The 13,305-nt window shown below is 46.9% G+C and overlaps 2 protein-coding genes across 2 annotated transcripts in view; both read right to left on the reverse strand.

The window, feature by feature from the left end:
- LOC147096539 (uncharacterized) overlaps window positions 1-13,305 on the reverse strand; it is a 441,550-nt gene that overhangs the window by 369,772 nt on the left and 58,473 nt on the right. The window lies entirely within an intron of this gene.
- Window positions 1,720-13,305, reverse strand: part of LOC147096544 (uncharacterized) — a gene marked incomplete at its 5' end in the record, with an annotated part of 44,654 nt that continues 33,068 nt past the window's right edge. The window contains one exon of the mRNA XM_085973836.1: window positions 1,720-4,852. Coding sequence (XP_085829962.1) covers window positions 4,555-4,852 — 298 coding nt within the window. The remainder of the gene's footprint in view (window positions 4,853-13,305) is intronic.

A 13,305-nucleotide genomic window follows, 5' to 3' on the forward strand; every position in this document is an offset into this window, starting at 1 on the left:
GGAGGACACAAAGAGGCTGCAAAGGGATATCGACAGGTTCAGTGAATGGGCAAGAACATGGCAGATGGAATATAATGCGGAGAAGTGTAAAGTTATCCGCTTTGAACACAAGAACATAAGAAATAGGAGCAGGAATAGGCCACTTGGCCCCTCGAGCCTGCTCCGCCATTCAATAAGATCATGGCTGATCTTGGGCTCAAAGCCACTTCCCCGCCCGCTCCCCATAACCCATCACTCCCTTATCTTGCCAAAATCTGTCTATATCTAACCCGTGCTGTACCTGCCCTGGGAGTGTTTGATGGGACAGTGTAGAGGGAGCTTTACTCTGTATCTAACCCGTGCTGTACCTGCCCTGGGAGTGTTTGATGGGACAGTGTAGAGGGAGCTTTACTCTGTATCTAACCCGTGCTGTACCTGCCCTGGGAGTGTTTGATGGGACAGTGTAGAGGGAGCTTTACTCTGTATCTAACCCGTGCTGTACCTGCCCTGGGAGTGTTTGATGGGATTGTGTAGAGGGAGCTTTACTCTGTATCTAACCCGGGCTGTACCTGCCCCGGGAGTGTTTGATGGGACAGTGTAGAGGGAGCATTACTCTGTATCTAACCCCGTGCTGTACCTGCCCTGGGAGTGTGTGATGGGACAGTGCAGAGGGAGCTTTACTCTGTATCTAACCCGTGCTGTCCCTGCCCTGGGAGTGTTTGATGGGACAGTGTAGAGGGAGCTTTACTCTGTATCTAACCCGTGCTGTACCTGCCCTGGGAGTGTTTGATGGGACAGTGTAGAGTGAGCATTTCTCTGTATCTAACCCGTGCTGTACCTGCCCTGGGAGTGTTTGATGGGACTGTGTAGAGGGAGCTTTACTCTGTATCTAACCCGGGCTGTACCTGCCCCGGGAGTGTTTGATGGGACAGTGTAGAGGGAGCTTTACTCTGTATCTAACCTGTGCTGTACCTGCCCTGGGAGTGATTGATGGGACAGTTTAGAGGGAACTTTACTCTGTATCTAACCTGTGCTGTACCTGCCCTGGGAGTGTTTGATGGGACAGTCTAGAGGGAGTTTTACTCTGTATCTAACCCATGCTGTACTTGCCCTGGGAGTGTTTGATGGGACAGTGTAGAGGGAGCTTTACTCTGTATCTAACCCGTGCTGTAACTGCCCTGGGAGTGTTTGATGGGACAGTGTAGAGGGAGCTTTACTCTGTATCTAGCCCGTACTGTACCTGCCCTGGGAGTGTTTGATGGGACAGTGTAGAGGGAGCTTTACTCTGTATCTAACCCATGCTGTACCTGCCCTGGGAGTGTTTGATGGGACAGTGTAGAGGGAGCTTTACTCTGTATCTAACCCGTGCTGTACCTGCCCCAGGAGTGTTTAATGGGACAGTGTAGAGGGAGCTTTACTTTGTCTCTAACCCGAGATGTAGCTGCCCCAGGAGTGTTTAATGGGACAGTCTAGAGGGATCTTTACTCTGTATCTAACCCCGTGCTGTACCTGACCTGGGAGTGTTTGATGTTGACGCCAGGTGCTGAGAATCTTAAAATGTTCCTTTCCCCATAATGACATCCAGAATCTCGATGAGCAGAAAAATTCACTCCACGAAAGTAACAGAAGCCCCTCAGCTTCTCCCCTGGACACAGTCATTGAGAGGACAGGGAATGTCTGTAACAAGTAATCAATTGGCTCTCGACTTATCTTAGAAACAAGGACTCAATCGACTGTGTGTTTCTAACGAAGCTGATTTATTGATACAGAATATTAAAATCCAGTCCAGTTATTGGAGTTTTATCATCCACGAATTATGAGATGGTCACTAATAAATCCAAGAGGGAATTCAGGAGAAGCTTCTTTACCCAGAGAGTGGTGAGAATGTGGAACTTGCCACCACCAAGAGTAGTTGAGGCTAAAAGTACAGATGCATTTAAGGGGAAGCCACATGAGTGTGTAAGGAATAGGAGGATATGTAGATTGGGTTAATTGAAGTAGGGTGGGTGTGGGGCATAAACACCGGCATGGACAAGTTGGATTGAACGTCCTGATTCTGTGCTGTACATTCTATGTAACACCAAGAACAGTCAAAAGAAGGGAATCATAGAAACATAGAAGACAGGAGCAGGAGTAGGCCATTCGGCCCCTCGAGCCTGTTCCACCATTTAATTAGATCATGGCTGATCATCCAAACTCAGTACCCTGTCCCTGCCTTCTCCACATATCCCTTGATCCCTTTAGCCTTAAGAAATATATCCAACTCCTTCTTGAATATATTAATGAATTGGCCTCAACTGCCTTCTGTGGTAGAGAATTCCACAGGTTCACCACTCTCTGGGTGAAGAAATTCCTCCTCATTTCTGTCCTAAATGGCTTACCCCTTATCCTTAGACTGTGACCCCTGATTCTGGACTCACCCACCATCGGGAACATCCTTCCTGCATCTAGTCTGTCTAGTCCTGTTAGAATGTTATAAGTTTCAATGAGATCCCCTCTCATTCTTCTAAACTCCAGCGAGTATAAGCCCAATCGACCCAATCTCTCCTCATACGTCATTCCTCCATCCCAGGTTTCAGCCTGGTGAATCTTCGCTGCACTCATGGCAAGAACATCCTTCCTCAGATAAGGTGACCAAAACTGCACACAATACTCAAGGTGTGGTCTCACCAAGGCCCTGTGTACAACTGCAGCAAGACATCCTTGTTCCTGTACTCAAACACTCTCGCTACGAAGGCCAACATACCATTTGCCTTCTTAACCGCCTGCTGCACCTGCATGCTTACCTTCAGCGACTGGTGCACAAGGACACCCAGGTCTCGTTGCACTTCCCCTTCTCCCAATCTATTGCCATTCAGATAATAATCTGCTTTCCTGTTTTTGCCACCAAAGTGGATAACCTCGCATTTATCCACGTTATACTGCATCTGCCAGGCATCTGCCCAATCACCCAACCTGTCCAAATCATACTGGAGTTTCTCAGCATCCTCCTCACAGCACACACACCCACCCAGCTTTGTGTCGTCTGCAAACTTGGAGATATTACATCTAGTTCCCTCGTCTAGATCATTAATATACATTGTGAATAGCTGGGGTCCTAGGACCGATCCCTGCGGTACCCCATTAGTCATTGCCTGCCACTCGGAAAAAGACCTGTTTATTCCAACTCTTTGCTTCCCATCTGCCAACCTGTTCTCTATCCAAGTCAGTACCTTGCCCCCAATCCCATGTGCCTGAACTTTACACGCTAATCTCTTATGCAGGACCTTATTGAAAGCCTTCTGAAAGTCCAAATACACCACATCCACTGGTTCTCCCTTATCTATTCTACCAGTTACATCCTCAAAAAATTCCAGTAGATTAGTCAAGCACGATTTACCTTTTGTAAATCCATGTTGACTTTGTCTGATCCTGTTATTGTTTTCCAAGTGCTCTGCTATTACATCTTTTATAATGAACTCTAGCATTTTCCCCACTACTGATGTCAGGCTTACCGGTCTATAAGTCCCCGTTTTCTCTCTACCACCTTTTTTCAAACAGTGGGGTAACATTAGCTACCCTCAAATCCATGGGAACTGTTCCAGAGTCTATAGAATCATCAGCACAACAGTTATATAATTTTTTTGATATATATAAATGACCTGGATATTGGAATTCAGAGTAGAATTTCTAAATTTGCCGATGACACCAAACTTGGGGGTGTGACAAACAGTGAGGATGATATCAATCGACTGCAACAGGACATAGAAAGGCTAGCAGAATGGGCAGGCAAGTGGCAGATGGAATTTAATACAGAGAAGTGTGAGGTGATGCATTTTGGCAGAAGGAACAGGGAGAGGCAATATACACTTAATGGCACAGTTTTAAAGTGTGTGCAGGGACAGAGGGACCTGGGAGTTAATGTGCATAGGTCCTTGAAGGTGGTGGGACATATTGAGAGTGGTTAGCAAAGCATATGGGATCTTGGGCTTCATAAATAGAGATATTGAGTACAAAAGTAGACAAGTTATGCTGAAAGTTTATAAAGCACTGGTTAGGCCACAACTGGAGTATTGCATCCAGTTCTTGTCACCAAACTTTAGGAAGGATGTGAAGGCCCTTGAGAGGGTGCAGAGGAGATTTACCAGAATGGTTCCGGGGATGGGGGATCTTAGCTACAAGGACAGGTTGGAGAAGCTGGATTTGTTTTCATTAGAGCAAAGGAGGTTGAGGGGTGATTTGATGGAGGTGCACAAGATTATGATGGGTTTGGATAGGCTAGACGGGGAAAGGCTGTTTCCACTAGTTGATGGTACAAGGACTAGGGGACACAGATTTAAGGTTTTGGGCAAGAGATACAGGGGGGGATGAGAGTAAAAACCTTTTTACACAGCGAGTGGTGATGACCTGGAACTCGCTGCCGACGGAAGTGGTGGAAGCGGAGACACTCAATGTTTTCAAGGGGAGGCTGGATAGGCACTTGAGGGAAATAAACTTGCAGGGCTACGGGGATAGAGCGGGGGAGTGGGACTGACTGGATTGCTCTACAGAGAGCCGGTACGAGCTCGATGGGCCGAATGGCCTCCTTCTGTGCCGTTATGACTCTACGACTGTGACTAGAACAGTCTGAACGCGCTGGTGTCTCAGCAGGTTGGAGAACTGAGCGAATCCCTTCTCACACACGGAGCAGGTGAATGGTCTCTCTCCAGTGTGGACTTGCTTGTGTCTCAGTAGGTGGGATGGCCAAGTGAATCTCTTCCCACACACAGAGCAGGTGAACGTCCTCTCCCCAGTGTGAACTCGCTGGTGTCCCATCAGATCCCCAGAGCGTTTAAAGCTCTTCCCATAGTCAGAACATTTAAACGGTCTCTCATCAGTGTGAACTCGCTGGTGTCTCAACAGGTGGGGTGATCGAGTGAATCCCTTCCCCCACACGAAGCAGGTGAACGGCCTCTCCCCAGTGTGAACTCGTTGGTGAGCCATCGGAGCGGATGACTGAGTGAATCCCTTCCCACACATGGGGCCGGTGAACGGGCTCTCCCCAGTGTGTAGCCACTGGTGTCGCTTCGGGTACTTGTAGATCTTGAAGCTCTTCCCACACTCAGACCATTTAAAACGTCTCTCATTAGTGTGAACTCCCTGGTATGCCAGCAGATTGGAGGAGCGATTGAATCAGGTCCTGATGAATCGAGCGACTCTCTCTGTTCTTGACGTGATGTTCGGTCTGAGCTTCCTGTCTGTAAATGCTCCACTTCTAAAATCCTGTAAAAGGAGTGTAGAAAGGGGTAAGAGGGAGAATGTTGCCTCATGTCCCCCTTTCCCAGCCCAGGGGCAGTGAAGCTGATTTTCAGACCCCAGCTGCTGCACAGGTTACATAGGTCACATACGAATTAGGAGCAGGAGTAGGCCTCTCGGCCCCTCGAGCCTGCTCCGCCATTCAATAAGATCATGGCTGATCCGATTACTCCACATTCCCGCCTACCCTCGATAACCTTTCACCCCCTTGCTTATCAAGAATCTATCTACCTCTGCCTTAAAAATATTCAAAGACTTTGCTTCCACCGCCCTCTGAGGAAGAGAGTTCCAAAGTCTCGCGACCCTGTGTGAGAAAAAAATTCTCCTCATCTCTGTCTTAAATGGGAGACCCCTTATTTTTAAACAGTGACCCCTAGTTCTAGATTCTCCCACAAGAGGAAACATCCTCTCCACATCCACCCTGTCCAGACCCCTCAGGATCTTATATGTTTCAATCAAGTCACCTCTTACTCTTCTAAACTCCAGCGGATACAAGCCTAGCCTGTCCAACCTTTCCTCACAAGACAACCCGCCCATTCCAGGTATTAGTCTAGTAAACCTTCTCTGAACTGCTTCCAACGCATTTACATCCTTCCTTAAATAAGGAGACCAATACTGTACACAGTACTCCAGATGTGGTCTCACCAATGCCCTGTATAACTGAAGCATAACCTCCCTACTTTTGTATTCAGTTCCCCTCGCAATAAACGATAACATTCTATTAGCTTTCCTGATTACTTGCTGTACCTGCATACTAACCTTTTGCGATTCATGCACTAGGACACCCAGATCCCTCTGCATCTCAGAGCTCTGCAATCGCTCACCATTTAGATAATATGCTTCTTTTTTATTCTTCCTGCCAAAATGGACAACTTCACATTTTCCCACAGTATACTCAGTTTGCCAGATCTTTGCCCACTCACTTAACCTATCTATATCCCTTTGTAGCCTCCTTATGTCCTCTTCACAATTTACTTTCCTACCTATCTTTGTGTCAACAGCAAATTTAGCAACCATGCCTTCGGTCCCTTCATCCATGTCATTTACATAAATTGTAAAAAGTTGAGGTCCCAGCACTGATCCCTGTGGCACACCACTCGTTACATCTTGCCAACCAGAAAATGACCCATTTATGCCTACTCTCTGTTTCCTGTTAGCTAGCCAATCTTCTATCCATGCCAACATGTTACCCCCTACACCATGAGCTTTTATTTTCCGCAATAACCTTTGATGTGGCACCTTATCAAATGCCTTCTGGAAATCTAAGTATAGTACATCCACCGGTTCCCCTTTATCCACAGCACATGTTACTTCCTCAAAGAACTCCAATAAATTGGTTAAACATGATTTCCCGTTCACAAAACCATGTTGACTCTGCCTGATTACCTTGAACTTTTCCAAGTGCCCTGCTATAACGTTTTTAATAATAGCTTCTAACATCTTCCCTATGACAGATGTTAAGCTAACTGGCCTGTAGTTTCCTGCTTTCTGTCTCCCTCCCTTTTTGAATAAAGGAGTTACATTCGCTATTTTCCAATCTAATGGAACCTTTTCCGAATCTCGGGAATTTTGGAAAATTAAAACCAACGCATCAACTATCTCCCTAGCCACTTCTTTTAAGACCCGAGGATGAAGTCCATCAGGACCCGGGGACTTGTCAGCCCGCAGCTCCAACAATTTGCTCAGTACCACTTCCCTGGTGATTGTAATTTTCTTGAGTTCCTCCCTCCCTTCCATTTCCTGATTTACAGCTATTTCTGAGATGTTACTTGAATCCTCTATAGTGAAGACCGATGCAAAATACCTGTTCAATTCAACTGCCATCTCCTTATTTTCCATTATTAATTCCCCAGACTCACTTTCTACAGGACCAGTGCTCACTTTGTTAACTCTTTTCTTTTTAAAATATCTATAGAAACTCTTACTATCTGTTTTTATATTTCTAGCTAGCTTTCTCTGGTACTCTAATTTTTCTCTCCTTATTAATCTTTTAGTCATGCTCTGCTGTTTTTTATATTCTGTCCAATCTTCTGAGCTGCCAGCCTTCTTTGCGCAATGATATGCTTTTTTTAAAGTTTGATACTTTCTTTAACTTCTTTAGTTAACCACGGATGGTGGGTCCTCCCCTTGGAATTTTTCTTTCTCGTTGGAATGTATCTATTCTGTGTATTCTGAAATATCCCCTTAAATGTCTGCCACTGCAACTCTATTGACCGATCCCTTAACATAATTGGCCAGTTCACTTTAGCTAGCTCTGCTTTCATGCCCTCAGAATTTAAGTTTAAAATACTAGTCTTGGACCCACTCTTCTCTCCCTCAAACTGAATGTAAAATTCAATCATATTATGATCGCTGCTACCTAGGGGCGCCTTCACTATGAGGTCATTAATTAATCCTACCTCGTTGCACAATGTCAGGTCTAGCATAGCCTGCTCTCTGATTGGCTCCAGAACGTGCTGTTCAAAGAAACTGTCCCGAAAACATTCTATGAACTCCTCATCTAGGCTACCTTTGCCCATCTGATTTTTCCAGTCTATATGTAGATTAAAATTCCCCATGATTATTGCCATACCTTTCTGACAAGCTCCCATTATTTCTTCCTTTATACTCCATCCTACCGTGTGGTTACTGTCAGGGGGCCTGTACACCACTCCCACAAGTGGCTTCTTGCCTTTATCATTTCTCATCTTAACACGCAGGTGCAGCAAGCAATTAGGAAAACAAATGGTACGTTAGTCTTTATTACAAGAGGATTGGAGTATAAGAGTGAAGAAGTCTTACTGCAATTATATAGGGCCTTGGTGAGACCACACCTGGAGTACTGTGTACAGTTTTGGTCTCCTTACCTAAGGAAGGATATACTTGCCATAGAGGGAGTGCAACAAAGGTTCAACAGACTCATTCCTGGGATGGGGGGATTGTCCTATGAGAAGAAATTAAGGAGACTAGGCCTATATTCCCAAGAATATTGAAGAATGAGAGGTGATGTCATTGAAACATACAAAATGCTTACAGGGCTTGACAGGGTAGATGCTGGGAGACTGTTTCCCCTGGCTGGGGAGTCTAGAACCAGGGGTCACAGTCTCAGAATAAGGGGTCGGCCATTTAGGACTGAGATGAGGAGAAATTTCTTCACTCAGAGGGCGGTGAATCTTTGGAATTCTCTGCCCCAGAGGGCTGTGGAGGCTCAGTCATTGAGTATAATCAAGGCTGAGATCGATAGATTTTTGGATTCATGGGGAATCAAGGGACATGGGGATTGGGCGGGAAGGTGGGGATGAGGTAGAAGCACAGAAATGATCTTATTGAATGGCGGAGCAGGCTCGAAGGGCCGAATGCCCTACTCCTGCTCCTATTTCTTATGTTCTTAAGAAAGTTGTTTGCTATAGCCTGCTGCACCACGACAAACACACAGGCCTAGAAATTCAGTATAGCCACTTTTGGGGCGGTAAAGTCGGGCGGCCGCTAAAGTTTGCGCCCGGCGCAAAGTCGCGCCACCTTCGCCGATATTCAGTCGCATCGCCCCAAGAGGTTGCTGCTGCGCTAAAACAGGCAATGCACAACTATCATTAGGCGCTAAGCCGGCGATCCGGGGCGCTAACACCGAGGACGGGCGCAGCGCAGGTGCGGCAACTTGCTCAATGAAGGCAGACACGCTGGCGCCGGTCAGCTCTTAAAGGGGAAGGGTCGACTTGTTTGGCTGCCATGCCCTGCACACTACAGCCCTGAAGCAAGGCCTGACCATTGCGGGTTCATCAGTTCCACGCCTTCAACAACGGGGAAGCCCGCTATTCTTCCAAATCCCATTGCACGCTCTTGCTGCTTGTCCAGGGTCATGGGGAAGGAGATGTACTGACGTCTCCTTCTGAAAAGGGCATTGTTCACCTGGCGGATGCAGCAATGTTCCGCGAACTGGGAGATGTTGGCAATGTCCCCAGTAGCGGATTGGAAGGAGCCAGTGGCATCGAAGTTGAGAGCCACCGTCACCTTCACTGCCACTGACAGAGACGTCCTGCTCCTCAGCTGTGGCTGCAGATCTCTGCGAAGCAGGTGGCAGATCTCAGTGACCACCTCCCTTCTGAATCGCATCCTCCAAACACACTGCTCCTCAGACATGGTCAGATATAAGAACTGCTGGCGGTATACCCTGGGTGGGTAAGGCCTCCTGTGCCGACGCCTGTTGGCCAATCTCCGTCTGGCCGTGACTGGCACTCTCTCACGGCGTCTCTGATCCCTTTGAATGCAATGCAGAAAGCCAACGTTTCCACCCATTGCAGCCCCCATTATATGTGGCCACTCAAGGCTATGGCACTGAAAGTGAAATCCAAGTGCAAAGCTCTGGCCTGAAGCCACAAGTACCTGTGCGAGCGCTGAGTCAAAGCAGAAAGCTCTCTGCCTTTGTCTCTCTCCAAATATCCGTCTCTCACACAGAGGGATTGGCACAAAATGGCTGCCACTTATACGGCAGGAGGAGTCCCCTTTAAATAGCGCACCCCCGCGCCCCGCATCGGCTGAGCACCGTTCCACTCTAACAGTCGCTAGGGGCGCCAGGCGCACAATGGGGCGGCGCAACTGAAGTTCCGGTTGGGGGCGCACAAAGGGCGTTGCACGATGAAATGACGTCAGGATCTGCGCGCTCAGCTGAGCGCGCGCAAAGACTTTGCGCCACCGCTAAATCTCTAGTGAAGTTGGGGCGAGGCGCAGATCGCGCTGCGCCCGGGCGCTAGCCGCCTAGCGCCCGACATCTACTCCTCCTAAGGCGCTAGCGGCTGGCGCAACCAACTGAATTTCTAGGCCACAGAGGATTTCAGTTATGTGGAGAGACTGGAGAAGCTGGGATTGTTCTCCTTGGAGCAGAGAAGGTGCAGCGGAGATTTAATAGAGGTGTTCAAAACATGAAGGTTTTTGATAGAGTAAATAGGAACATGGGAACAGGAGGAAGCCATTCGGCCCCTCCAGCCTGTTCCACCATTCAATGAGATCATGGCCGATCTGTGTCTTAACTCCACCCACCTGCCTTGGCTCCATATCCCTTTGCTCCCTTGTCTAGCAAAAATCTATCGCTCTGGGATTTAAAATGATTAATTGAGCTGGCATTGGCTGCTTTCTGTGGGAGAGGGTTCCACACTTCTACCACCCTTTGTGTGAAGAAGTGTTTCCCAACTTCTCTCCTGAATGGCCTGGCTCTGATTTTAAGGTGATGACCCCTTGTCCTCGACTCCCCCACCGGCAGAAAAAGTTTCTCTCTACTCTACCAATTCCTTTCAAAATCCTAAAATCCTCAATCACTCCTTAACCTTCTAGATTCCAGGGAACACAAGCCTAGTTTATGTAATCTCTCCCTCATAATCTAACCCTTGGAGCCCGGGTAACATTCTGGTGAATCTGTGCTGCACTCCTTCCAAGGCCAGTATATCCTTTCTGAGGTGCGGTGCCCAGAACTGTACACAGTGCTCCAGATGGGGTTTAACCAGGGCTTTGTATAGCTGTAGCTTATAAGGAGAAACTGGTTCCAGTGGCAGGAGGGTCGGTAACCAGAAGACACAGATTTAAGGTCATTGACAAAAGAACCAGAGGCGAGGTGAGGAGAATTTTATTGACGCAGCGAGTTGTTGTGATCTGGAATGCGCTGCCTGAAAGGGCGATGGAAGCAGGTTCAATAATAACGTTCACTGGGGAATTGGATAAACACTTGAAGGGGTAAAATTTGCAGGGCTATGGGGACAGAGCAGGGGAGTGGGACTAAATGGAGAGCTCTTTCAAAGTACCAACAGAAAATGCTGGAAAAGCTCAGCAGGTCAGGCAACATCCATGGAGAGAAATTTGAGTTGCTTCAAAACTGGAAAGAAAAGAAGATAGATCGGAGGCAAGGCTGCGATCGGACAAAAGAATGAAAGAAACAAAAGAAGTAAAAGAGACAATAAAAGGTATTAGAAGCTAGACGTGATGGTAAGAGGCTGAGATTAGGTGTAAAGTGTACTGGCAAGGCAAGACATAGCTGCCAGGTGTGAGAAACAAAAGGAAAGGGGGGTGGGGGGGAAAGGAGTGGAAAAATTACAAGAAAAAATGAAATAGGGGCTGAGGTTATGATCTGAAATTGTTGAACTCGATATTGAGTCCGGAAGGCTGCAAAGTGCCTAATCGGAAGATGAGGTGCTGTTCCTCGAGTTTACGTTGAGCTTCCGTGGAACAATACAAGAGGCCAAGGACGGTGAGGTCCGAGTGGGAATGGAGCGGTGAATTAAAATGACCTCTTTCAAAGAGCCGGCACAGGCACGATGGGCTGAATGGCCTCCTTCTGTGCTGTATGATTCTAGGAGCCACTCCTGGAGAGGAGTGGTGCCCGCTGGGATCGCTTGGCAGGAAATTGGGAGGAGGTGGTGCACACGCAGACAGCACCTGATTTTGAGACGCTGTCCTTTTAAAATTGGTCCTCCACAGGCAAGGAGGGACTCGGTCCCTTTAATGAAAATCACATTGAAAAGGAGAGTCCCTGTCCCTTTAAGAGCCCTCTGCCCACCATTCCCACCTTTTTCTTAAAGTCTTTGAAATTAATAATAAAAGTTCATGCAGAAAAAATGTGAGTGTGTGACTGTATTTTTGTGAGTATCTGTGTCTGTGTCTGTCTGACTGTATGTGTGTGTGTGTCTGTGTAGAATAGCATCATAGAATGATACAGTACAGAATCTCCTCTTAATCTTCTCTGCTCCAAGGAGAACAACCCCAGCTTCTCCCGTCTCTCCACAGAACTGAAGTCCCTCATCCTTGATCAAATTCTCCTAAATTTATTCTGCACCCTCTCAAGGCCTTGACATCCTTCCTAAAGTGTGGTGCCCAGCGGAAGCCTAGCCAGTGTTTTATAAAGGCTTAGCATAACCTGCTTGCTTTTGTACTCTATTCCTCTATTAATAAAGTCAAGGATCCTGTATGCTTTATTAACAGCCTTCTCAACTTGTCCTGCCACCTTCTAAGATTTGTGTACATACCCCCCGAGGCCTCTCTGTTCCTGCACCCTCTTTAAAACTGGACCATTTAGTTTATATTGCCTCTCCTCATTCTTCCTGCCAAAGTGAATCACTTCACACTTCTCTACGTTAAATTTAATCTGCCACGTTTCTGCCCATTTCACCAGTCTGGCTACATCCTCCTGAAGTCTGTTACTATCCTCATTGTTTGCTACATTTCCGAGTTTCGTGTCATCTGTAAATTTTGAAATTTTGCCCTGGATCCCCAAGTCCAGGTCATTAATATATATCAAAAAAAGCAGTGGTCCGAATCAATGTTCACATTAAGTTGCGCGGCCACGCAGCGGTCTGGAGGTCCCGCGCAGCCGGCTCACCGCCCTATAAATGGAATAAACGCGAATGCGCGGAAATTTGAATGGGCCGTGCAGCCCGTTAAAGGGGACACGCACCTCAAAAAAAAAGGGAACATTGATCCTAATACCGATCCCTGGGGAACATCACTGTTTACCTCCCCCCAGTCTGAAAAGAAACCGTTCACCACTACTCTCTGCTTTCTGTCCCTTGGCAGAAAATTGGGAGGGGGAGAGAGCAAACAGCACCTGATTTCTCACCAAGAAATCACGGGAGCAGGGGATTTGCCCTACTTTAAATGTCAGTCTCTTAAATATACATTATATATAAAAAGGAAGACGCTGTCCCTTTAAAATCGGTCATCCACAGGGACGCGGTCCCTTTAATGAAAACTCATAGAAAAAGAGAGCGCCTGTCCCTTTAAGAGAACACCCACCACTCCCATATTCTCTTAAAGTGCTTGAAATTAATAATTAAAAACGCAGAAAATTAATATTTAAAAAATTAATTCAGGGAGAAAAAATATTTTTACTCACATTTGCTCCACAGGGTTTCTTGTTTCTGTTTCATCAATTTAAAAACAAACTGCTTTTTTTATGATCAGCCATGATCGCATTGAATGGCGGAGCAGGCTCGAGGGGCCGAATGGCCGACTCCTGCTCCTATCGTCTATGTTTCTCTGTTTAAAACAAGTATCTTCTGTAAAATAAGAAAAGGAACATTAAAAATAAACGTT

Source organism: Somniosus microcephalus, unplaced genomic scaffold, assembly GCF_052327205.1.
Source record: "Somniosus microcephalus isolate GS21.2 unplaced genomic scaffold, FLI_Smic_1.0 unresolved_chr1, whole genome shotgun sequence".
NCBI classification, from domain to species: Eukaryota; Metazoa; Chordata; class Chondrichthyes; order Squaliformes; family Somniosidae; genus Somniosus; species Somniosus microcephalus.